This window comes from Ambystoma mexicanum, chromosome 5p (genome assembly GCF_040938575.1).
Source record: "Ambystoma mexicanum isolate Mex_15411 chromosome 5p, UKY_AmexF1_1, whole genome shotgun sequence".
Taxonomy (NCBI): domain Eukaryota; kingdom Metazoa; phylum Chordata; class Amphibia; order Caudata; family Ambystomatidae; genus Ambystoma; species Ambystoma mexicanum.
Genome location: NC_090930.1, coordinates 419,533,207 through 419,558,891, shown reverse-complemented (window position 1 = coordinate 419,558,891; position 25,685 = coordinate 419,533,207). Strand labels below are relative to the sequence as shown.

Here is a 25,685-nt window from a genome sequence, read left to right as displayed (position 1 = left end):
GTTCTGTGTTCTCATACACTTAAAGTGCACGTGCTACCTGAATTTAAGCATGCAAAGCTGGGAGAGGTCCCATGCATGATGCATGCTCTGGTTTTGGGATGTGGCTGTTGGTTAGTTACTCACTGCGCCAGGTGGAGGTTGAATACCTTTTAGGTGTGACCCTAGTGTTGCAGTGAGGATTATTCTTTTGCCTGCCCATCTCTCTGTATTGGTTCTGAGTGAGTTTTATGTTCCACTCTGGACAGTTGCAGATTTACCTGGGTGATGCACACCAGTGGTTTCCCTGAGTACCATTTAATAGTTTCTTACGTTTAAGGTATTCATGATAAATATGCATACTTGAGAACTTGCTAGACTCCAGAGACTTTCGGATTACCTCTCTGTATGTCCACGCTTAAGTCAATGTGTCTATAATTGCCAAGCCATGCATTGTAAGTGCAAGCAATGCATTTTACATCATCATAAAGCTTGTTACTCTCCAAATATTGTGAGAAAATAACAGAACACTGAACAAGAAATTGTGCAAACAGATTAATGTTCCAAGTTTTAGTGCACTGAAAAGGGAAGCATTGGCAAAACCAACAGTTTTGGCATTTGTGTTGGCATGGGATTTTCATTTGTCAGACACTGCCATAATGGTACTACCTGGCCATAAATGTAAAATGGTGTGAGTACCTGGGCATGTAACAGCTATAACAGCAGGGCCTGGCAAATGCCCATCTAATACCTAATCACAAGCCCAAACCGTAGGCTTGGCCAATGCTGGGTTTCAACAGGGCATCGGTGGAAGGAATGGAGGGGGCAGGGGGAGCATACATGTCTCTTATAGATCAAGTTGGTGAAAGAACAAGTGGTTGTGAAATTTTTGTTACACCAGAAGTTGCAATGAAGCTGTTAGGTCTCAGAAGACTCTTTTGAAATCAGACTAGCAGCCACAGTTTGATATTACTGCTTGATGGAACCAACTCAAAGAGATCCCAGGAGAATGTGTTTTGGCCAGGAATGTTTTCACGTGTCATATTTGGGTTCTTTGAAAAGGCTTCAATTGGTGAATATATTCCAACAATCCATCAGTTGTCATGGGCCATTTCTTTCTGGTGAACTCAGCTCAGTGTCCTCTCCTCTCTGTTCCACTCATTGTCTATCCTTTTCTACACCCAATCTTTCTAAGTTTTGGTTGAAATTATCAATTTCTCTTGTTCCCCAATCTTTAATCTGTTCTTTAGCACCCCTTCCTGATTTCCCATTGGTGGGCACTGGGCCCATTTAAATTACCCAGAAGCGCATCCTAGACAACCCGGCCTATAGCAATCCCAATTCCTGCTGTATTTTCTTTCAAAATGTAATAAATATAGTTGAGTTTCACCACCCTGTGATCAGCTGCCCCAGCATTATTTTCATAAAAGGAATACAAATACATTTTTCCTAGAGAAGCACACATTTTTTTTAGGTGTTGTACCTACATCCTTCAAACTTGCATCAGGTTCCAATGCTACTGTACTGTTTAGAACACAATCAAATCTCCTGTTTCTCTCTTAAAAATTAATGAGTACTTGGCTTCGCCCTTGAGCATCGGATTAATGGTAAGGGACAGATATGAAGTATGGTACCACAGCAAAACCCTTTACAACCCTTCAAACATATCTTTATGCTTTTATCTAGTACTAGCTGAACTACCCGGCTTCATCCGGGATTTCAATTCTCAGATTTTTAAATCACTGATTGTTAAGTCTCACTTCAGTTTCTTCAGCAGTTTCATTGCTTTGTTTTTTAGCAGCACAAATTCTCTGATTAGTAACTCTTCCTTCAGGTTCTTCAGCTTTTTCATTGTTCTGTCTCAAAGCATTTTGAATTCTATCAGCTTCATGGTTTTGAGATCTTCCTTCTTCAGAATGTTGATCATGTTTCAGCTTCTATGCACGATGATGAGCACTTTTGATGGCTGTGCAAGGCCACAAAACATAATCCCAAAAAACAAAAAAGATGAATTATCTCTGGAACTGGATGACCTATCGAGCCAGAAATAGTTGCATTAATTCGGCAATGAAATACAGATTGTTCCATACAGAATTCATGACACCAGACCTCACCGTTCATGAGGAGTTCTGTCCACAAGAACGGCACATACAAACCCACAAACACGACTTTTGTTTTGTATATATTTTATTTATTGCGCACCTATACACAAGTGTTTCAAGGCGCAATGGGGTAGGGGAGGGGAACAAAAGAGGGGACAAGACAATGATCTTACTAGGCCCAGTGACAGTGAGATTGTGCAAGTGCAGGGGAGAGGAAAGGGGAAAATGCTGGGGGAAGGGGAGGAGGAGCAAGTGCAAGACATAGGATCGAAACATCGACCAGCAGGAAGTGCAGCCAGCATAGTTAAGTGCAGACAGCAAGTGCTGTATGGTGCAGGTAGGGGGACTGTAGGGTTGCCAGGAGGCAGTGCAGGTGTGCAACTGGGATGGCTGGGACCTGGGCTTGTGGTTCAGAGGCTAGCCAGGTAACCAGTGCATTGTCGGACAGGAGATCATGGAAGAGGAAGAGGGAAGGCAGAAGCAAAGAGGAAAGTCTTGAGCTGCTTCCAGAACCGGAGATGGTTCTGCTCAAGTTTCAGAGAGGTAGGGTGGCTGTTAACAGAAAGATCTGCACCCAGCTTGTTGCTTGGAAAAGCGACTGACCCTCAAGGAGTTGGAGGAGCGAAGAGCTTGAGTCGGAAGATACTTCGGAAGAGAAAGCTGGAGATATATTGGTCCCAGGCCCCAGAAGGCCTTGTGGACAATGCATATATAAATTATGGGTGCATGGTTGTTAAAGTTGTTTCTTTGTTTACGGAGGGTGGGGTGTTAACCACTGCATTTTAAAAAGTGTTTCCAGCATATATACTGCAATTCATGTTACCAGATTTAAAGACAATGGATTTACATATTTTATTTCAGGCTTTTAGAGTAGTAAATGTGCCTGGACTTTAATGTAAATAAAGGCTTGTGCATTTGTTTTTATGTATAGAATAAATGCGTTTAAGCAATTTGCCTGCTCATGCACTGTACATGCCTAAACATGTTCAAGGTGCTTGACGTTTAGACCTCGCCTTGCTTGTAATGTTGAATACCCAATCTGGATCTTGCAAATATATGATTTTTTTTTCTTTTTTTATCTTCATTTACAGGGTGTGCCTGAATGTGAACAAAGATGTACAAGAACGGAAAGTGCATGGCTGTTTAGACGGTGGTACAACTTTGATTCCAAGTATCCTTATCAATCAATTTGTACAAGCTGAATGTGAAGATTATAAAGTCCTGTCTGAGAACTTAAGTTATGCTGGTCTGTATTTGGCACTTGTCCTGAAACAGTTAGTCCATCAATTTTAGAGAGACATATATTGTATTTTTTCCCATCGCAGCATGAATGCTCTGGCTAACAGTCTGGGTCCATGCTGGAATGTTGCTGTTTGTACCCGTTCTGCTTACTGTCTGCTTAGACTCATGAACATGTACTACTTATTTCCCTGGCAGCGTTAAGTTACATGCCCCATAGAATCGCATCACTTCTAAACCTCACCCAAATACGTGCAACTTAAATCTGGAAATGGATGCAGCCTTATCCATGCCTGTTTTTGCCTTTGAGAAGCTAGCTCAAATTCCTGAGCCATGTAAGAAAGCATAGTGAGAAGAAAGATGTTGCTCCACAGCGATGTAGCTGCTAGTGTGCAAAAGTGAGCTTGCCACAGGCCAGTGTATTGTTTGGTCTGTGATTTCAGAATGCTGGTTAAAGAGTGGCTACAGTTTTTTGCTTTGGTTTTATGCTGGGGATGAAATAAATAAAATGTCAGTGAATCTATCTTCAAAATGGTGGCAGACAATTAATTGGTTACTATGTCTGGGCTGGGCAATCTGCAGCTTCTCCATATGTTTTGCCCTACAACTCCCATGAACCCTACATAGCATAGTGGTTGCACACCGTTGCCATATAGTGATATTATTAAAGGCTGAGTACAATGACATCCACGTATTCACACTTTCGTTTAGTTTCCTGGAGCAAACAAATAACTCTGAATCTAATCTTATTATGAGTGAGGAGCCAACCAAAAGCACAACTTGTCCGAACTACATGATCATTGTGCTACAGACTGTCTTAACTGGCATATTATAAGCCCTCAGAAGCCAGCATAGTTTGCTGGAAGACCTAAATAGTTAATAGTTTGGAACTTATGTCGGGAGCAAATGAAGGTCTTGTTTACTGCCATCGATGTGAGAATGGTAGATAATGGAGAATTATTTTCAGGCTCCAAAGTTGGGGGAAAAAACTGAACTGGAAAATTGAGATCTGTGGGTTCAGTGATGTGATTGAATCGCTTTTGACATGAACTTTTTAACTGATCTTAGTGGAGGCGTGGAATACCAATGCATCTGGCCAGCTGGCTCTAGTCCACGGGTTAACGGATACCGTGGGCAGTAACATCACTAGCTTGCTTCTATTTTGTTTTCAATTGTTTCTTTACACCCATAATTTTAATGCAGACGGACAGCTCTTTAGTATTGGTCACCCTTCAAACTTCAAAAAAGGAAAATTTAACATTCTGCCACCCCACTCTTCTGAGGACCATATTAAATAGTTTACAGTGGAGTGGTTAAGGCAGAAGACCTATCCAGTAGGGAAGATGTCTGCGTGTTCTGAACACAGTTTGATTCCCAACTCTGGCAGTTTTTCCCATTATTCCAAAATATTGTTTGCATCACATTTACGGAAACTTTAATTCACGTTCAAGCCTACCCTCCAACAATTGCAGCAAGAATGTCCAAGTGTACCTTAAGTGAGCACATGAAGATTTCTAACAGAACTTAACTGTAATATTCTTAATAGGCATAAAATTGCAGTTTTGTGGTTATGTGCCTCACTCAACCACAATTTACTAGCCCTCTCCTTGAAAAACCCATGTTTCGTTGTCAGGTAGTAAGTTACACATTCGTAAGTTATGCTTGCAGTGGTTTATAACAAACTAAAAAGTATGCAACTCCTCCAGTCATACATTTTTCGTGAACTGGGTGCAAGTCGTTTTGTGCATTTGTCATAACTTAAATATTCATAAGTTACTACTTTGTCCAGGAGCTGTAAAGTGCATTTATTCTGACAAAAGTATTAAGAAAATACAATGGGGCACTAATTCCAAAATAGCCTCTAGAATCTGATCTCTGCAATAACCGGCACAATCGATATGTGCATGCTTGTAGTGTCATTCACGTGGAGCTGCTGAATTTAAAGGCGGGTGCTGGTAAATTAGCCACAACATGATCTTGGATCAATGGTCACATATGAGAGGTGTTTGATATTCCCTGCACTCTGGGCATAACAGCCATGATTACACTCTAGACCCTCAAGCCAGTACTGAGGGTGGTTAGGACCAGCAGATGACTGGTCTACTGAATGGCTGGCCTTGGAAGGTTGTAGCCAAACCTCTTGCAAGTATGGCACAGCACTCTTACAATTGCCTGATGTGTTGAGTCTACTGAGGTTAGTGCTGCGCCTCACAGCCATGTGTAATAATGAAGGCACAGCTATAGTTCATTCCTGAGTGGCATCAAGAACTTGCTCAACTTTTCAGGTCTCTCTTCTGAGTTAATGTTTTTGGACAGTTGGTGAACCCCCTTTAATTTCTGTCGGCTAAGCGAGGTGAGTTGCAGAAGAAGAAAGTTCAGTAAGCACTGGGGGCAGGCGGTGCAGTTCTTTGGTCACTCAGAACCACTAGATCTTCAGATACTGATGCCACAGCCGCCTGGGAGGGCTCTGGCAAGGAATCTGAGCACCGGACTACACCGCAGTCTGATTTTCTTATTAGGTGTTAACTGTTGACTCCAATATGTGCAAAGGTTATCACTTATGTGTCAAACTTAATGCATATAGTGAAATTGATATTGCCAAGTGACTCTTCTGCATATGACAATTATAGGTCAGCATCATCCATGCCTTCTGGTGTATATAAGCAATAAACAGCGCTGCTGTTCCATTATTCTAGACGTAGCTATTCTGTCATGAACAGGAGAAATTATACCTGTGATTTGAGCAGCTCTTAATCCAAGGTAAATCAAATATGCCTAGAACATTCCTATGTAATTTGCTAGGAATGCATTTCACGTATGTGCAAACACAACTTTTGGCTTTCACACCTTCTTTTTTCAAGCACAAGTGAATAATGTGCATACCCCTTACCAAATCCTTTCAAATTGCACTATATGGTTAAACTAGTGTTCACTATAATTGTTATTTGGGGGAACTGTCAGAGCCACAAAAGCTTGGTGCATTTAAAATAAATGTTTTCTATTGGAAAACCACAAAAAGCAAAACTATGCATAGTGTTCATTCATAAAGTTTAAAAATCATGGTGTCAAGCAATGGTATGTGCTCTGCCAAAATAAGTGCATGTTGCAATTTATCTGTTATTGTCTTTTTTATGCTGGAAATGCATCGGAGGGACAGGGCCTCCGTATCCTTGTCCTTCACTGCTTTTTATCGTATGTTCTGTCGTGTTTTCATGTGGGACTCCTGGCGGTGCAGCTCTCTTTTGAGACCCATGGGATACCCTTATGGCACCCATGGGTGGGGGTACAACCCTGTGCCCCTAGTGCATGTTTTTTGGCACCTTTGTGTCGCCAACAGAGCAGGGTTTGGGCTGGTGGCAGCTCTATGCTGCATTTGACAGGTGCCCTGAGCATCCTCCATTTTGGGATACCCAAGCCCTGTTATTGGAATCAGTAGATTCCTGATGGAAACAAGATGGCCCCGTGGCCTCTTGCCTTCCATCGCCTGTTACCTTGGTTTTCCTGAAGCCCCGGAAAGCCCTGACTCTGTCCCTTTCCCCTGACTGGCTGTTGGGTGGAAGTTCCATATATGGTAGTGTGGGGAAGTGCCGACCAGACTGGCTGGAGCCTTCCCAACGACTGTATGTTGTGGGTACGCCTGTGGGTGGGACCTGGGTGAATGGAGTGTGTGATGAATATGCATTCTGTGTTGTGGATGTCTAGTATCTGGTCTTTGACACAAGGACTGAAACCGGTATGAATGCAGTGTGTAGTGTTGAATGGCGTGGTACTTGTCCGAATCCACATTCTGTGTTATGAGTGACTGGATGGAGAAGAATGGCCTGAATGCATCATGTGCCTGATTGGCTGAATGACTGCCTGAATGCCCTTCTGAGTGATTGGTTGCCTGAGTGTGACCCAGCAGAATGAATGGGAGATCAACAGTATATCTGGGGGCCTCTCACTGCTAGAATTAGTTCAGAAGCTGGAGTTGAAAGTGACATTGAAACTGAAGCTTAACCTTGAAACCCTGCTGGATGAGAAGTATTGCAGTTGCTCTACTTCGTCGATCTGAAAGCTGCGGTCTTCAAGAACTGATCCAAAGAGGACCTGGTTAGGCGCCCTCTTCGCGAGCTACGAGGGACCATCTTGCACTGCTAACGTTCGGCGAAGCACCCAGGAAGTCAGCCTACGAAAGACGGTCAGCCGGAGACTGAGACCGCTGACCAGAAACGAAGAGAAGCACCGGACGGCCATCCACTGTCGTCGACCAGGGTTTGCAGGTTTGCTATAACTGCTGGAGGCCTCTAGAAGTTAGTTGCCTGGAAGTGGGGACTGCTTGATGCTGTGCCGTCGACGACTGGAGCCACAACCTGCCTTTGCCTAAGACATTTGATTCCTGACGCGCTCGTCCACAGCGCAGACCGCCTTATCCCGCCGGAGAAGACCAGGCCGTTGATGCGCCGAGGAGCATCCGCCAGTGGGTTTCCTGCCACCCAAAGACCGTAGAGATGCCGGACGACTCGACACCCTTGAAGGGCCACAGTTCCTCACAAACTCTTTGCGGTCCTGAACTATTGACATCGAGGGGGCCCCGCCCGCCTCATCCTGGCAGGACGTCTTCGACTCGTCGTCGGCGAGCACAGTCAGGACCGAAGCTGCTACCTCGTCGCAAAGTTCACCTTCTTCGAGGCCCATCGATGATCCAAGGAACTCTGCTATTCCAGGTACATTGGGGTGGTAGAAACACTTTAGAAGGAAATGAGACTCATTGAACAATATCTGGACTGGGCTTGTGGTATAACCTGATCTTACTGGTTGCCCTGGTTTGGGGGGGGGGGGGGGGGAAATCTCCACAAAGAACTGTGCCTAGCGGTAGGGGCCCAGTATTCTGCCAATTGTTTAACCAACTGCTTTCTTCCTGTGTATATTGTTGGCTACCTTTATTAATTGATTTGTGTGACATTTGACCAGAGTACAGTTGATGCACGTTAATGAAATCAGATATTGATTGTGGTACCTCTTAGAACTATATATATTTGCCATTGTAGATTAACTGAGCACAAAGTGAGTTATTGTGATTGGGTATATAATCTTGAACCTTAATTATATAAAGACTGTGTTTTAACTAATGCAGTGTGCAGACATTCCTTTGTGGGTGCTTGGGGACTGCACTGTATTTAAGAACCAGCCTGCATTACCTCCTGAGAAGCTAGGCCTCGATTGCTCGTCCATTGCTACCAACAAAAGAGAATCTTGGCTGGGGGTCCTCTGTGCCTCTCCTCTACCATATAGAGAGCAGGAGTACAGACACCCCCTCCAGTCTTTACAGTCTTGCTTTGTTATTAAAATAGAGTTCTCAACTGTTGAAAGGAAAAGTACAGCTATTTGCTAAACACGAGAATTGAATATTAAAAAGGCATCATACACACTGCAATAGAAACATGTTTACATTCTCCAGCATGGGGTCTGGCATGAATTCACATGCTCATGAATATTCCCTGTGGTCAGGCTGGGAATCCTCGGTAAAAGAAAAAAGTTTCTCTTTCACCTTAAAACTGTATTTTTCCTCTAAACCAATATTGTCCTCTGGTTCATAATGCCCCCATCCAATTACGGTCCTCTCCCTAAGGCCCCGCATCTGGCAGCCATCTTTAGATTTTTACTGCACACTTCAGTGTTTGGAATCCTTGAGTTTTCTATCCAAGCTATTTAGTATGTTTTTCGAGATTTATTTGTTTAAAAGTTCATTTTTTGTGTACAAGATCCTGTGTGCTCTTTTCCTCATTGGTCAGCAAGGTGGATCCATTGTCGGTGATGTTTCGCACACCTCAAGGGCGAGGATTCGTCGAAGTTTCCAGAAGCCATCTTGGGTCTACTTCGCTCCAATTGGCCATGTCAAGGAGAAGGAGAAGGAGGGAAGGACTACCTTCCAGAATGTCTCTGTGGAAGACAAGCATCTGCAGTGTCTTTACTGCCTGCACCAGAACCACATGGAGGTGGAGTGCGAGATATGCATGGGCTTCTCGAAGAAAACCATGTAAGACCGGCACAGTAGACTGGCGGCATGGCTCAATTCGAGCAAGGCCGGTCCAAAAAGCACTCTTCTAAGACCTTTGAGGTCGCCCCATCCATGGGGGACCAGGATAAGGCCAAGAGTTGCAAGTCCAAGCCCACCGGGTTCGCTGCTGCCGCGTGTCCCAATTTGGATAGGCCACGATCACCATCAATGTCCACCTCCATAGCCAGCCGGCAATGAAGCTCCTCCTCCAAGAGGAAGCCATCCACCCCAGTCAAGTTGCGGGAGAAGTCAGACAGGCCTAGGCCGGAGGAGAAGGCAGCACAATGTAAACAGGCTCCACAGGCTCATCCAAAGTCCTTGTCAGCCACATCGATGACGACCACCACAGCAGTGGGAGCTGATCCGATGAGGATGGCTCCTGCAGTGCAGAGGGTGTCCCTGCCCCCACAGCGAGGAAAGGCTGCAGAGAATTCAGCGAAGCTGGCAAGTACCCCTGGAGGGGTAAAGGCACCGGTCCAGGTCCCTGTTCAAGGCCGTCGGGGTAGAAGAAAGGGGGGGAGGTGGAGGCCCTGAAACAGACCTCCGAGGATGGTGCTCAACCCATGGACATTTCATCCATGGTCGACGACCAAAAGTTCTTGCGATCCACGAGGACGATGACGGCAGCGCAGGGCCTAGCGCTCGGTCGCTCCATCCTCAGCCAAGGGACATTTCAGTGGACATTCTGTCGACTCTCCATGCCCTGGTGACAGAGATTCAACAGAGGTTGCCACCAGAACCGACAGTCTCCACGTAAAAAGAGAAAGTGTCAGGGGTACTGTCGAGCACCAAGCAAGAGGCCACCTGATAATAACTCATGAAGTACCCAATATTTGAACAAGCTGTGACTGGCGTGAACGTCAGATCACCTGAGCACTTAAATTGGTGTCGATCCGTCGGGTGCACAGGGCGTGAGGAGCGACTTAGACCGCACTGGCGGTGAGTGCTGCATAGCACTGGATGCCCAACGGCTTTTGCAAACAGCCTCTTGGAAACGGTTTGGCGGACCGGGCTGTGGGTGGTGTCTGGGACCTCTCGCCCAGCGAGTGCCCAAAAGAGAAACGGCAGCTATCTCTGATCTGACCTGCGAGTGCCGGGGTGTTCTCTTGGTGAGGGGCGAATGCCATCGGACATGGCTGTGGGCTCCCTTGTGGGGGAGGAAACCGGGCCGGAGGTACCAACCATGATGGTGTTGGTGAACGAGTTACCGAGGCGCAGTGTCTCAAGGAGGGACGGCTGGTCTCTGCAACAAAGCTCCTGACAACCCGGAATCAACTTTAACCTACATCTCTGGCAAGCCGAGAGTAGATGTGACAAGAGCACGCAAATTCATCCAAGCACACTCCTGCGTGGCTGCTGGGGACGTCGGAGGTGTGGCTTGTGGTGCAGGCTGTGCCTCGGCTGCCTATTGCTGCCCGCTGCGGACTGCTACTTTCCCACAGGCTCTACTTAGCATTGTGCTTGAGGATTGGGCTCATGGTGCTAGCCTGAGAGGTGCAGCGGCACCTTTGTAATCGGCTTTTTATCTGCAACGAACCCTACTTCACATAAGTCACTCATTAGCTAGACTTACTGATGCCAACTACTCGTGAACGCCCATGCTGCCACTTATGAACCGCTAGACATTGTGAGGCCTTATCCAAAGCAGCTGGAGGCTGCCGCTGAGCCGTCTCGCCCGTTGTGACACCTCCTGGATCTCAGGAGCGCGCATCTGCTGTCTCGGAGACGGGCCGTGTGGAGAAGTGATATCCCTGCCCCCGCAGTGTTGAAGTGAGTGGGGTCTCGGTGTGACATTGACCTTTCAATCGTACCCTTCAGTCTGGCGCATATAAAATACTATGCATAGAGGGATACCTGTGAAGCTCCTGGGAAATTGTTGATTGTGCAAACATTGGAGTGCCAAGACCTAGTGCAAAACGAAGGGGCCTTTTTGAAAAGTTGGGTTAAGTGATATAACAACACCTTAACCCTTGCATGGCTCTCTGGAGTTGTTGCAGGTCAGGCATACAGACAATATTAATGGGAAGGCCGAAGTGGTCCCAGTGCCTTTACTAAACCATAAGGATTATGGTGGGGGGGTGCTCTGGGGAGCCTACGAGCCTTGTCCCTGTGCTGATTCCTACTGTTGCAGGTGGGTGTCCCCGATGAAAGCACAAGGGCGCGGGGCCCGGTGTGCGGGGAGGGAACGTCTTTGGGAGCCTGTGCTACGCTACTAATCCTAGGCCGAGGACATACCCTGAGATTCTGGAAGCTTGCCATGCACTCTGTCCAACGGTGACCAGCTACCACACTGAACTTGTGAAACATCTGCCTCTGGCACGTGAGTCTTGTGGTCTGAGCCCATCTGACCTCTTTCCCTCTACTGCAGCGTTGTAAATGCAGTTAGGTTGATCTGCTACTGGTTGATAATTGCTACGTTGCCCCTCCGAGCTAGGATCTTACGATGGGATAACTGAAGGACTGTTGTCACCTTTTCTAAAATAGTATGTCCTGCTGGTGCCCTGTGGTGCAGCAACATGGCAAACCTCTCTGGAGACAAGCAAAAAGGTCAAATGGATTCATATACTAACACCCCTGCTAAAACCCTGGGACCTAAAGAGCCTCCAGCCACTGATGAACAGCCTTAAACTGCCCGCACCACCAGGGATGACCATCTCCATGGGGCGATGCAGAATGGCTTCATGTCTGTAAGCATGAAACTATCTGACATTGTTTCGGTCATAGGATCTCTGAAGTCCAAACTGGAGAAGGAGGGTGCCCGTATTACAGAGGGGGGGACGAGGATTGGCGAGACAGGGGATAAAGTTGTTAAACACAAGCGTGATATAGCGCACTTGCAGAAGGAGGACAGCAAGATCTGCAAAAAAATGTGTCGCTCTGGAGTCGCTTTCTCGTCGAAATAACATCCGTATCAGGATCCCAGGGGCAGCCTGTAAAGGCCTGATGGAACACTTTGTCGAGAACCTGTTGAAAACCATATTTGATCCCTCTAAATTCTCACAGCACTTCTGGTGGAGAGGGTGTACAGGGTTCTGGCTCATATCCCCAAGCTGGGGGCTTCTCCCCGTACCACCTTTGCTAAGCTCCTAAACTACCGAGACAGGGACGTAATTTTACGCATGGCCAGAGAAAAAGGGGCTCTGCGGTATGAATCCTCGTATTTCCACATATACCCTGACTTCTCCGCCAATGTGCAGGCTAAGCGCAAGGCGTATAACTCAGTTAAAAAGCTACAACACATGAGGCAGATCCCATATGCGCTACTATACCCAGCAAAATTGTGCATACAATATAGTGGAATGGCACATTTCTTTGAAAATCCAACAGTAGCAACAGCCTACATCAAATCCTCCATCAACATACCGCTTCCAAGGAGAGACCGTGTTGACGGGGGCAGCACCTCTGCGCGCAATAACAAGCCTGATATCATGGACAATGATTGATTTTCATACAAGGTGCTTTGCCGTTCCCCCTTATTAACCATGGGCGCACGAATTCCATGAATTGGGCATGCTGCTGTAGTGCGGCCATCTGAAAAGTACTGTTTTCTGCTCACAGTGCTACCCAGGGTAAATCCAAGTGTGTTCTGTTGTATGGGTTCCATCGTCGAGTTGGGGGGTGACGATGGGGGCGGGGGAGAGGGAAAGTGTCAAGATTGGGGCTGACGACACACAAGTAAGCAATAGATGTACGAGTTTCACAAGTTTTGTTTTTATGTTGTTAAATACACAGTTGGAAAACAGTGCAGACTGCTCCTCGACTACACGTTACAATCTTGTCCTAAGCTTCGCCCATCTACACTTGGGCCCAAATGTGTTACAGTTAAGACATAACAGATAATAAATAATATTGCATTCATGTCATGGAATATCCGTGGGCTCAATCACCCTATTGAGTCACGAAAGGTTGTGACGTACATGAAACGCCAAGCCCCAAGGTTTGTGATGCTAAAGGAGACGCATGCCCTGGCTGTCCTTAACAATAGGTTTGCTGCGGCCTGGGGGCCTCAGGGAGGCTACACTAATTATTCATCACAATCCCGTGGGGTAATGATGCTGATGCACCACTCTATCCCTTTTCAAGAAATTAAGCGCTGCATAGACCCATAATGTAGATTTGTTATTCTATGGGGGAGAACTGGCGGGTATAACCACAACTTTAGTCAACACATAGAGCCCGAATGTTGTTGACCCTGAGTTCTGTTGTCTGGTTTTGGACGTCCTATTAGGGGGAGCCCACATGTGTATTATCTGGGGAGGGGACGGTGTGTTGGAGAGATCCAGATCCACTCAAAGGGAATTAACCAATGCAGGTCGCACAGTTTTGAACATAATGCAACACCTTGATCTTATAGCTGTATGGAGAGGCCGCAACCCTGATACACGAGAGTACACATACTATTTGTCGGTACACAACGCCCATTCAAGAATTGATTACTGGCTGATACCTGCTGCACTGATGACACAGGTAGAAGATAGCAAGATTCTCCCTCGCGCAATCTCTGACCACTCCTTTATCATTATGACGTTGAGGTGGGTCGGACAGGCCACCCACCGTCCCGCATGTTGCATGCCTCCTGCATGCCTGTCGGACCCAGTCTTTCTGGAGACGCTGCATAGCGGAGTGGTAGTATTTTTTCAAAGAAATTAAGGGATGGTACAACATCACAGCACGGTCTGGCAGGCCTTCAATGTGTGGGTTAGAGGGGAGATGATCTCTATTGTTCAGTGCCTTGGCTTCTGGAAAAGAGAAGCGTTGTGATTGTTGATCACGCATAAAGAACTGATGTTCGTTGGCTAATTCAGTAAATTTCGAGCTCCGAGTAGTCGGCTATGAAAGATAACGAATGGGCCGAGGATTGGTTGACTGATTTATCAAACATGACCAGCGATTTCGAAAGCTCATGTACATTCAGTTTGGATGTGTCATTGATCTGTATGACTTTGATCATTGGAGAGTTCATTATTTTGAAGTCCTCAGTCCCTTCAACTAGCTGTATTAGAACATATATATAATATTTCCTGAGAGTCGGGACATGTGTTCATGTGACAAAAAAATGCGTGTTCATGAACTCTAATGCGCCATCATCCACTTCTCTGGTTATGGTCAGCTCATTATAATCTTCACAAAGTTTATGCTGGGCTTGTATTGAGCATGTTGGAAATGTGGTCTGCAGCAATTCGCCTTGTAAGGGGCGCGATGGTGAAGATGTGTTGTCAGAAGGAGATATCGGTGGCAACTCTCCACTCCAACAAGTAGACTCCAGAGCGGAGTCTGTTATTTCAAGATCAACTTGCGAAAGTTGGATAACTTTACTCATCGTGTCGGTATGATCATGCAACCTTGTCTCGTCATTCGAGGACGGCACAGTTGAACAAGTCTCTGGGTGCTCGTCTGTCACAGCCGGCCGACTTGCTCCCTGAGTGGTTTGTTTCAAGTCTTTTGAATAAAATGACCAGATATCATTTGAGCCGAGAGAGATTGCTGACGAATTTTCAAAACAAGTTTCTTTTTTTTTTTTTGCAGCAGGCATGACCAAAGTTTTGTTCAGGAGGGGGGGGGGGGCCGGGATTATGACATCACAGGACACGCTGAGCAAAGGCATACCTGATTTTAAAGAATACATGAAACTTGAAGAATGGATGGGGCTTACCTCACAAGAGGTGCGAGTCCTCCGCCTCCCGCTTTCCCGCTAGACAGCAATAAACTTGGCAATTCACATGCCAAACGTGTGCGCGCAAATGTGCAAGATTCTTCCCTTACCAAGGCTGCTGCGAAGGGAGGCGGGGCTCGCACTGCAACAAAGGTGAAAAGAAAAGAAGGGTAAATGTTCGCTTCACCCGTTTCACTTGTCCGTGGGTTTTCATAAATATCCTGCTGTTGACAATAGTCATACCGGTCCAGTGGGAGTACACGGCATGTTTCCAGAATGCAATCAGGAATGCAAGGGAACTCTGACAGCGTTCGCCAGCGAGACAGCAATACACTTGCCAATTCACTTGCGAAATGCGCGCAAGCAAATGCGCAGGATTCTTCCCTTACCAAGGCTGCTGGGCAGGGAGGCGGGGCTCGCACGGTTTAATGGGAGTACATGGCGTGTTTCCAGAATGCAATCAGAAATGCAAGGGAACTCTGACAGCATTGGTCAGCGAGACAGCAATACACTTGGCAATTCACTTTTTTAAATGCATTGCCTGTAATTTTTGATCCATGCTGTAGACTACTTTTAAGTTGTTCTTAGTTAACTGCCCATAGAAGCCATGGAGCGTTGACAGATTTTTTTGTAAAACATTCCATCTAATGGGTTATTTTGAGGTTGGTCTGTATACCTCACTTGGGCCCTGGCATGTCAATCCGCAACTTCACAATTGTGAGCATGATGTTAGGTTTTACTGCACCACAATGGCTACACACAAACACCGTTTTAGAAGTCAATAGAAGAGTAGCATGCTGGGTATTTACTAACTAATTTCTTGCTAATGTTGGGGAACTGTATCCTGTTTGACTATTCTATTTTTAATGGACATATATTATCTTCGCAAAATCATGAATATACATACATGCATGCTAAGCAGGAGATTGAGTGCATTTTTAAGAGGGAGTGCATTTGTAATGAGTTTCCTTTTTTAGTTTAAAAGACACTATATTGAAAGTGCAAATAACTTGTTGGTTTAGTGATACAACCGTGTAGGGAAAATAGTGATATCTTTCTGTGTATGGTGCACATAAGATGCTAATAAGTACATAGATACTCTAGAGGTAGACCTGTGACAATCTTGCAGTCCAATAGTAAGCCTGTCGGGTGTTGGGTAATAGTTTCTCTTCCACTAACGCAGAGACCCTTGCTTCAGACACAGCACTGTTCTTTGCTGCAAAACCTGCCACAGCTCCAGGTGGCAATTTAGACTATCTGTCCAATCTTGCGAGATTCTCACAGCCAAACTTCTTCTTTCTGACAACCGTACCCTAACTATCCATGTTATCTACAGACCACCTGGACCCTTAGGTTCATTTGAGGACAACTTAAATTGTATCCTGACCAACAATACTAAGGACCATGCTCAAATCCTGCTGCTGGGAGATTTTAATCTCGGCTTTAACGATGGCAATGATAAACATGCCCTATTCGTAGCCTCACTACTGAAGGACTATGGTCTGACTCAAAGAATCACTACCCCTACACATACTAAAGGAAGGACCTTAGATTGGGTTGCCGACCTGAACTGTAACATTGCCATCACTAATATAATACCTCAATTGTGGTCTGACCACCATTTAATCACCTTCTCTGCCTCGCTGGACCTTATCCTCCCTAAAACGATAGCCATAGCACCACCGCTTCCTACCAGGAGCAAAAATGACATTACGGCAGATACACTACTACCATATCTTCTCCCTATGCTTAACATTCTAGCAGACAACACAGACCCCACCCTACTAGTGGAAGTCTTCAATACTGCCATGACAAAGGCACTAGATACCATTGCACCTCTCAAAATCTGCAAAGCTAAACAGACATCTCACCTTAATAATTGGTTCACGCCACATCTGAAAGAACTAAGAATCCAAAAAATAAAGTTGCAATTAATTTGGCGTCACTCGCCCACTGAGGAAAACAAACTTAAGCTACCCAACCTCTCTAAACTATACAAAAATGAAATATCTAGAACAAAAAAGAACACATTTAATGACAGAATATCTAAGGCTAAATCAGATACCAAGGAATTATTCTCTATCCTTCGTGAAATGGAATCACCAATACCACAGATTGATAATGCAACGAAGGATAAGCCTTGGTGTACCAATATAGAAAATTCTGTGTTAGATAAAATGACTTCCCTCCAAACTAAAATTGCAAAAAGGAAAGCTGCTCTGCTCTTACCAGTTGAGTCCCCACCTCAGCAGCACCTAAACTCACTTGCACACTCCCACCCTTCAGCTTCAAAAAAGTATTCATTATCGAAACAGAAAAAAATCATGCTTTCACTTAAACCTTCCAATTGCAAAGGAGACAACTGCCCGGCCCAAATTATAAAGGATGCAGCCAGAGACCTAGCCCATTCATCTCAAAGCTTATCAATGCCTCCTTCAAGACGAACCTTGTGCCTAACAATCTTAAACAATCCTGGTTGCTACCTTTGCTCAAAAAACTAACTCTAGACCCCTCTATACCGACCAACTACAGACCTATCACCACAGTCCCTTTCTTACTTAAAATTGACAGAGTAGCCTATTTAAAGATACAGGGCTACCTAGAATCTAATAACTTACTTGGCTCACGCCAGTCTGGCTTCGGCCCCTTTCGTGGCATAGAAACAGCTTTGATTGACCTCAAGACCCAAATTGACGAGTTAAGGACAATGGTAAATCAGCTATGCTACTCCTCCTTGATCTATCGGCAGCCTTCGACTTAGTGGATCATGCAGTCTTATGCAACCATCTTAGGTCAGCTGCCCATTTCTCAAGCGATGCCATAGCCTAGGTGCAATCCTTCCTCGCGAACCGTACAATGAGTCTTCTCCCCTCTAGCAGCTGGCGACCCCATAATAGTCTCCTGCAGCGTTCCCCAGGGATCATGTGTATCTCCTACCATGTATAATATCTTTACTAAGCCCTTGTTTGACAAGTTGGACAGATTGGGTGTCACCTACACTAACTATGCAGATGACACTCAGATCCTCATCCCCCTTTCGTGCAACTTCCTGGAGGACTCTGGTTTAGTAAACAAAATATTCCTCCTCATTCAGGCATGGATGGCATCCCAAGGCCTTTGCCTGAACGATGAGAAAACGGAGCTACTGATCCTAGGCTCAGAGACGGCCATTAAAAAACTTAACCCCAGCTACGCTTCATTCAACATCGATAATAACGTCATCAAAGTGATGCCTGCAGTTAAAACTCTTGGCTTATATCTTGACTCTGCATTTACCTTGAAGAAGCAAGTTAACTCACTAGCATCCTCTACAGCCTATACGTGCAAGTTGATCCGTTCCTGCAGACCTTTCCTTTCTGAAGGTAGTTGCATTACACTAGCCGAAGCTCTTATACTATCTAGATTGGACTACTGCAACGCCTTATACACGGGATCTAATAAGTACATTATTGATAAACTGCAGAGACTCCAAAATAACGCCCTTACAGCAGCCCTAAACATCCCGAACAGAGAGCATATCTCTGCATTTAGAAGAGATGCCCACTGGCTCAAGATTAAGGACAGGATTTCCCTTAAAACACTTTCTCTCACGTCTAAATGTCTCAACAACTTAGTGCCACAATACCTTGTAGAAAGAATAAATAAGAGAACGACTGACCTACGAGATTGTCCCACGCCTTCACCCTAAAGATCCCCAGATACAAACGGAGCACAGCCGGCGGATCTAGTTCCCGGTGATAGCCGCTCAATCCTGGAATAGTCTTCCCCCCCCTAGAGATTAGATCTGACCAACCATACCCTAGATTTAGACGAAATGTCCTCTCCTGGTTGTGAACCAATGACACCTAACCAGACCTCCTTTCCTCCTAACTGATCTTCACTCTCCTTACCCATGACTGCGCTCCTCAAGGAGTGCGTTGCCGGACTTTGTCAACTGTTTATGTTCTCTACCTTCACTTATCTGTATCGTAGCTATATTCATTGGGACCATTGGTCAATGCATACCTGTGCCAGTATCACTGTTATCTTTTTCTATAACCCTGTTGTATCTCTATGTATGTACCACCTTCCGCTGTAACTAAGCCTTTTAAGTTTTCTTGTAATGCTTGAGCCCAGCTACCCTTGGGTTTTGGCTTGCGCTATATTAATTATTAAAAAAAAAACAACCCTTTGGGGTGGGCGTTAGGCTCTGGCATGCAGGGTATGATGGAAATCATGTCAATGCATGCTTTTCCACCACCATCTTTACATAGAGGCACTATGCATAAAGTCATCCCATTCCCTGCCTCGCACATCAACCATGCCTGTGGTTCTCTGTCTCCTCCACTCCCTCTCCACTGCCTTTTCTCCCCGGCGCTCCGTGATATTACAGTGCATAGCCTCTGACTTCAGATAAGCAGGCTACAGAAGTGGTAAGATCAATGTCCTGTCCTGCGCCAGTGACAAAACGCGTAATGGTATATGCATTATGGGATTAGAATAGAACTCTGATGGAATAGCCGTAATTTCTTCAGTGTCAGAAAGAACACCCGTCCTGTACTACAAACGATTTGTTTTTATATTTGTGGCAGTTGGATGTTGTGTCTGTAAATACTGTAAAGAAAGATATATGTATGTATGTATCACCTAAACTCCTTGGATTTCCTTAATGCACGTGACACAGCTATCTGAAGCCGTTATTAACACACAGTGGTCCCCCGCTTTCAAATACGCTTCCCAGTTGCTGTGGGCCCCTAGCTAGATGTTTGACCAGCCCTCAGGCTTATGAAGTAAGTTGGACATTTAAACTGTGAAAGTGTACCCTTCCATTGTTTCGCATGCAGAACAGGGTGATCTTGTTCTTTGCCAGCTGCATGTATCCTCCTCCCCCTTCCCCCCTCCCACCCCCTCCCCCCCACAGGTATGCATACCCATTCATTTCCTGTTCGCATTGCACTACATCCTTTTTCTGTTACAAAATGGCAAGAAACCGTATTGTGCCAGTTTTACTGCAAGTTTGGGCTGAAGTATCAAAACTGGAAATGGGATGCCTTCAAATGCCAGCAATGTTTTGAAATCTAACTTCCATTTGGAAGTCGTAAATAGACGTGGACCTTTTTACGGTTGAGCGATTCGCTGGCTGGCAAAAGAGAGATTTCCTTGAGCCCTTTTTTTTTAAATTTAAAAACAAACCTATTTTTAGGATAGCACTGTGACATGAGCCTGGAAGTGCATACAGTGTTCCTAAGGCATTGCTTTTAGGGCTAGCGGGAGAGAGCTTGCTCGCTTCCCAATGTCTCAGGGGCTTTGTTCTTAATCGGCAAACTTGTGAAGCATACGTTGCTTTTGAATTGTCTTTTAGTTGTTGCCTTTATTGCAGTCTAGAAATTCAACACAAGATTTCTGGCATCTGACTGGAGGAGGTGTTGTCGCACTCACTGTTTGTCTCCACAAGGAAAGACACTTTTTTGTTAGTTGCATGTGGGCTGGGAGCAGCACTGCCTGTTTGCTTGTTTCTTATGGGATCCAGCACCACTGACTCTGTGCCCAGCAACATTAGAGGGTCATAATGAAAATACACCTATTGGAACGCAAGAGCACTAAAACATACCGCACATGCACAGAGCCAGAGGAAAGTGGCGTGTGCAGGTGCTGACACCAACTTACTGCACATGCACAGACCCTCACCTGTAATGCATCCACACATCCTTAAACCTGCATATCCAGTTACTCACCCATCTACCCACTAGTCATCTTTTCACCCGTTCGCCACTCAGTTCACAGCCGTGCACTGAACTCATCCATTCGCCCACGCAATAGACACCACCTTGCCTGTCAAAGGCTTCTATAAACCAGGGGTAAAGGGCTGTCAATGATTGTTTTGTCTTTTCTCCTACAGAATCAGGAACAGTTAAAAGATGATGATTCCGATCTCATTTTGAATGATGGAGACATAAGTTTGACGTATGGTGACACCACGGTGAACACCGATCACTCACTCTCTGGTGTCGCACGAAGAGGAGTCGGCAACAGTTCAGAAGATGCACTGGACCGAGAGCTTACCTTTGGGGACCATGAACTTGTGATTCGGGGTACACGTCTCGTCCTCCCCATGGATGATTCTGAACCTCCTTTGCATCTACACGATAGCACAAGGCGTGCCCCATTGTGAGGACCGCTCTGGGGCGGCTTTGAACGTTAGCATCAGTGTATCATGAACATGAAGAAATATTGTGCAAACTGAAATGTAACGCATGTCTCCGAATGTTTAAGCCGCATAAATGTTTTTTATACGGCAGTGGAAAAATTATCAATATGCATTCTCTGTGAGGCAGCTTTCGGTGAACAATATCTTATTTTAAAGTGATGGTGTATGTAGAGTGGAGCTGTTTTATAATACAAGTTGCTGTCAGTAGTGCTGCCATGGTGGATGATGCCGTAGCACCCAAGTGACATATATCGCCTAAATTGCTTACAATGGTAATATTTATTTTCTTATTGGAATTTGTTAATAGTACCAAATTCATATTTCTCGCAGCCCTGATGTGAAGATACCCACAACATTGTTTGCCTGTCTGGTGTATTGGTGACAATCCCATATTAATAGACCGACATAGCTCAGCAAAGCTAGAGGCATTCTCATTCATGGTTGGCGCTTCGCTTTTGTTCCATTTCTCATGTGCCAGTCCATTCCCAATTGTACGATTGTATACACACTTTTCTGAAGTCTTTTGTTCCTTCTATGTTTTGTAACGTTAACTCATCTTTTTGATTTTCAAAAGGCTTTAAAAAAAAGCAGCAGCCCACTCAGTGTTTTGTTATAATTACAAACCGTCTTCAATCCACTGGCAACATTTAGCAGCTCCGTCCCTGTGCACACAGATTGGCCAACTCTATCAAAAGACCTTACATAGAGGGCTGTGTTCATTTGGAGTTAAGCTGCTGTCATGGTAGGGCATTAAAATGCCATGAATCTGCATGCAACAGGTTCTTCATTTTTTCCTTCTCTTTGTGCACACAATTTTTACTAGTGCGTGGGTCCATCGCAAGCCCCACCTGGATCCTATTGTGCAATATGAAGAAGCAGTGGGAGATGGCTGCGATGCCTAATCGGGTCAATAACTTTGAAAAGGGTGTTCTTTGACACTGCACCACATCTCCACCCTGGATTTTCTTGAATACGCTTGGCTTTTCTGTCTTTGTTGATGTTCCTAGGATATAAACTATTTATCACCACTGCATCTGAGCCATATTGTGGCTGCACGAAGCCTGGCCTTCTATCTTCTCACCATATTAAATTAGCTACAGTTTACCACATTGGCTTCCCGCCTTCCAGAATTTTGTGTTTTGATGTCAGGGTCCTATCCACGAAAAAGAGCTTCTCCATCATTACCAGTCACTCGTTCCTTAGCCCGCCTGGCTCCTTATTTTTTTTACTGCATAATATTGCTTCTCACATGCTGTGAAATAATTCAGTAAAAAGAAGGGGGTTTCAGTAAAAATAAGGGGGGCATTAAGAAAAGGCTATCTAGAGAATTGTGGCTGATGTAGACATTCAGGCTCTCCTTCAAAAGCCAGCTTGGGATTCATACTTGAGAAGGCCCTGCCTCCTGCCTTTGAGCAGTAGATCTTTTGCTGGAACTTTGTCCATGTTTTAACTTGCCATCTGGTGGGAAGTGGGTGCTTCATGTATCCGGGGCCTAAACAATGTGTTGATTTGGGGGTACCGTCCACTTTTTCCTTAGCAGCCTTATGCAGCACTTGTGTCTTTTCCTCCTCTCACAAGCCTACCCTTGGTCTATCCTGTCCTGCCAAATCTTTGAGGTAGATGTGAAAGCCAACTGAGAGATCCGCTCACCCTGATAGTCTGTTTAAAAAAACATCCGTTTTATCTATGCTACTTTGCAACACGTACACATTGGAATGACTGATTAAGTTACCAGAACATTTTTGTACTCCTAAGCAGCGATTTGGCTTTTGGAACATTGACATTTTAACTTCCAAATCCTTGTCTTTGGAATGCTACTAGTGTCAACTCTGTAGTAATGGAAAAAACAGAGCACGATGGGTCCTGAGTATCTTTGGGAGTCCTTGAAAGCATTATTGTGTTGGTTGAGGCCCTGTATGTCTGTCTTGTTGCGATATTGCACTTTGTTTGAGAACTCATTTGCATGTGGAATATTTATTCACATTCTCCACTCTTGTACAGTCTGGTACCTTTTATGTGAACCGTCCAAGATGTATTTTTTAAACCTACATACCTGAATGAAGAAAGAGCACAGAACAATTTACTATGTTACAGTGATGTTAACTTGTGCATTACATGTTACAAATGGCTTATGGTGCAGCGAATATGTAATTGCATGTTCTCCCCTTGATGAGCTCCACTTTCATACAAATTGAGTATGAAAAGAAGTTGTTGAATGAAAAATAACACATTATCTGATTGTATATAATTGCCTGCTCTCCTGGGTGCTTTATCTGAAGACATTTGCAGAGAACAAGACGTTTTGCTTTTCACAGGTAACAGGTTAAGAAACAAGTAGGTGAAGCTTTCTCCTACTTGCTCAAACCACAATCTGAACACACAGTAATTGAAACGAACAGAAATATTTCTAAAAAAATATTAATTTTTATTTTCTAATGCAGTTTTGACAATGTCATCTCTTGTGGTGCTCAAGTTATTCTGATGCTGTCATTTCTGCTGCTGACTGGAGTGAAACAATTGTATAAATAAGGAATGGCGAAACAAATCCCAAAATCGATTTTTACTAAATGGTACGATTACTGCATTGGGATAGACGAACAACATGTTAATAAATATATTAATTATTTTAATTTAACTATGTGAAAAATATTTCTTTTCACGGAGAGGGAGTATGAGAACCGGGCAAAATCCAAGTCTGACCCTTTGATACCTACACAGAAAGAATGATGCTTGAAATTGCTATTGGTTGTATCCTGTTTGGCTGTTCACTTCAATTGATCTCATTTTTGTTCAGGAAGTCCTTATCTTAAGACTTCCTGGACTGAACTCCTTACCTTAACACCATAACATATTTTTAAAACCCAACATGGGTTTAAAGCTGTTTTTCTCATGGATAGTATCCTGCAGAGTTGGTCTGCCCTGTAGAATTCTGCAGCTCCCGACCTGAACTATGGAAGCATTTGGTAGTAACATTGCAAGACTCCTATATAATGTTATACTTTAGTCAACTTTCCTAGAATGGTCCAGGTTTTTCCTGTATGTGGGGGTAACAATGGTGCCATGGTTTAATTTCCTTCTTTTTGATGCTAGTGAATGTGGGCATCCTGTACTGCACTGGAAAATGACAACATGGTTGTTCCTGGAATGGACACAGTTCTCCATTCTTAATTTCTTAACAGGCTTCTCTGAAAACACTTTTTAAGATGTGTTAGACATGCATGCCCGTTCTCACATAAAATTGTCTAGTGCATGCTTGTTGTGAAAGCATAGCATTTCTAAATCAGAATTGTAAACAAATTGATTAAGTGATTAAAATCATTTTATCTATGATCAGGGCAAGTAGACAATCATCCAACGCATTCTACTGTGCAAACAAATTTTCTTTTTTTCTTCAGTCCTGTTGCTCCTCGATTTTGTTTGTACGATCCCTGCAGAAGGTGTTTCACATGTAGGGTGCTAGAAACCAGTAAGAGCTTTGGCAGCAAATTGTGGAACCTCAATAATCTTAGTTTGCAAATGTTGACTCACAGGGATGTTGAGAGTTTGTGATTAACTCCCAATGCAATTGAGTTTGAGAACTTAGCATCAAAATGCAGAAGTGAAATGCTCCTATATTTGTTGACTGTGTAAGTGATCTATCCACTGAATTTGGCATTGTTTGTCTGGCAATTGCTATTCCTTGCACCTGCTGGCGGGCGGTTCTAGCTGTCATCGCAGCCATTTGTTAAACAGTAGTTAGAGTGTATATTTCCTGCTATGCAGGAATTCCATGAAGATTGCATTTTATATAACATGTCTGTTTCTTAATTCTATGTTTAAAATATTATTTTTTCAACATGCTGTTTTGTGGGACTTTTGGTTTACTAAATCGCTTACACTGAATATTTTTTTACATTTTTGGAGAATGTGTATATTAAATTACTAAATTGAAATTGTGCATTTTCTCTTGTGACTGAATAAAAATATTAGTGGATTCAAGAATTACCCTCAATTATTAAAATGTATTTACTCTTGAAGGGGTGTACGTTACATATGCCAACCATATTTTATCTGTCAAAATTGATTCTGCATGTTGAGGGCCATGATTAGAACAATGAGGTGAAAGCTTGTTTGAGATTTTATTTTGTAGCTAGAGATCTGTCAAAGCATATCCTTTGTGCTGAGTAACCGTTGCCAATAAGAGATGCTCCCATGGACATGCTAGAGTAACATATTTGCCTAGCTTCTGTGAACCTTTTAATTGTATATGTAATTAACTCATATTATTTGTATACATTAATCCACTCAAAAGAGAAAAACCTAAAATTGCAAAATTGTTTAGAAAAGTGTAATTCATGATTCAATATTAATATTGTAGAGAAGGCCCTCAAAGGTCACACCAGAAAAAATGCAAACCACTAGGGAAAAAGGCCCAGCACACTCTTGCAAGGAGAACAAAGTTGTATTTCCACAAAAATAGAAGTGCGCCAGCAAAGAACCCTGCTGCCA

The 25,685-nt window shown here is 44.3% G+C and overlaps 1 protein-coding gene across 1 annotated transcript in view; it reads left to right on the top strand.

The window, feature by feature from the left end:
* The window catches only part of SLC9A6 (solute carrier family 9 member A6), a 906,904-nt gene extending 881,726 nt beyond the window's left edge, over positions 1 to 25,178 (top strand). Inside the window, exons 14-16 of the mRNA XM_069612818.1 lie at positions 3,170 to 3,249; positions 19,674 to 19,779; positions 20,889 to 25,178. Coding sequence (XP_069468919.1) covers positions 3,170 to 3,249; positions 19,674 to 19,779; positions 20,889 to 21,161 — 459 coding nt within the window. The 3' untranslated portion in view covers positions 21,162 to 25,178. The remainder of the gene's footprint in view (positions 1 to 3,169; positions 3,250 to 19,673; positions 19,780 to 20,888) is intronic.
* The last annotated feature ends 507 nt before the right edge of the window (positions 25,179 to 25,685 follow it).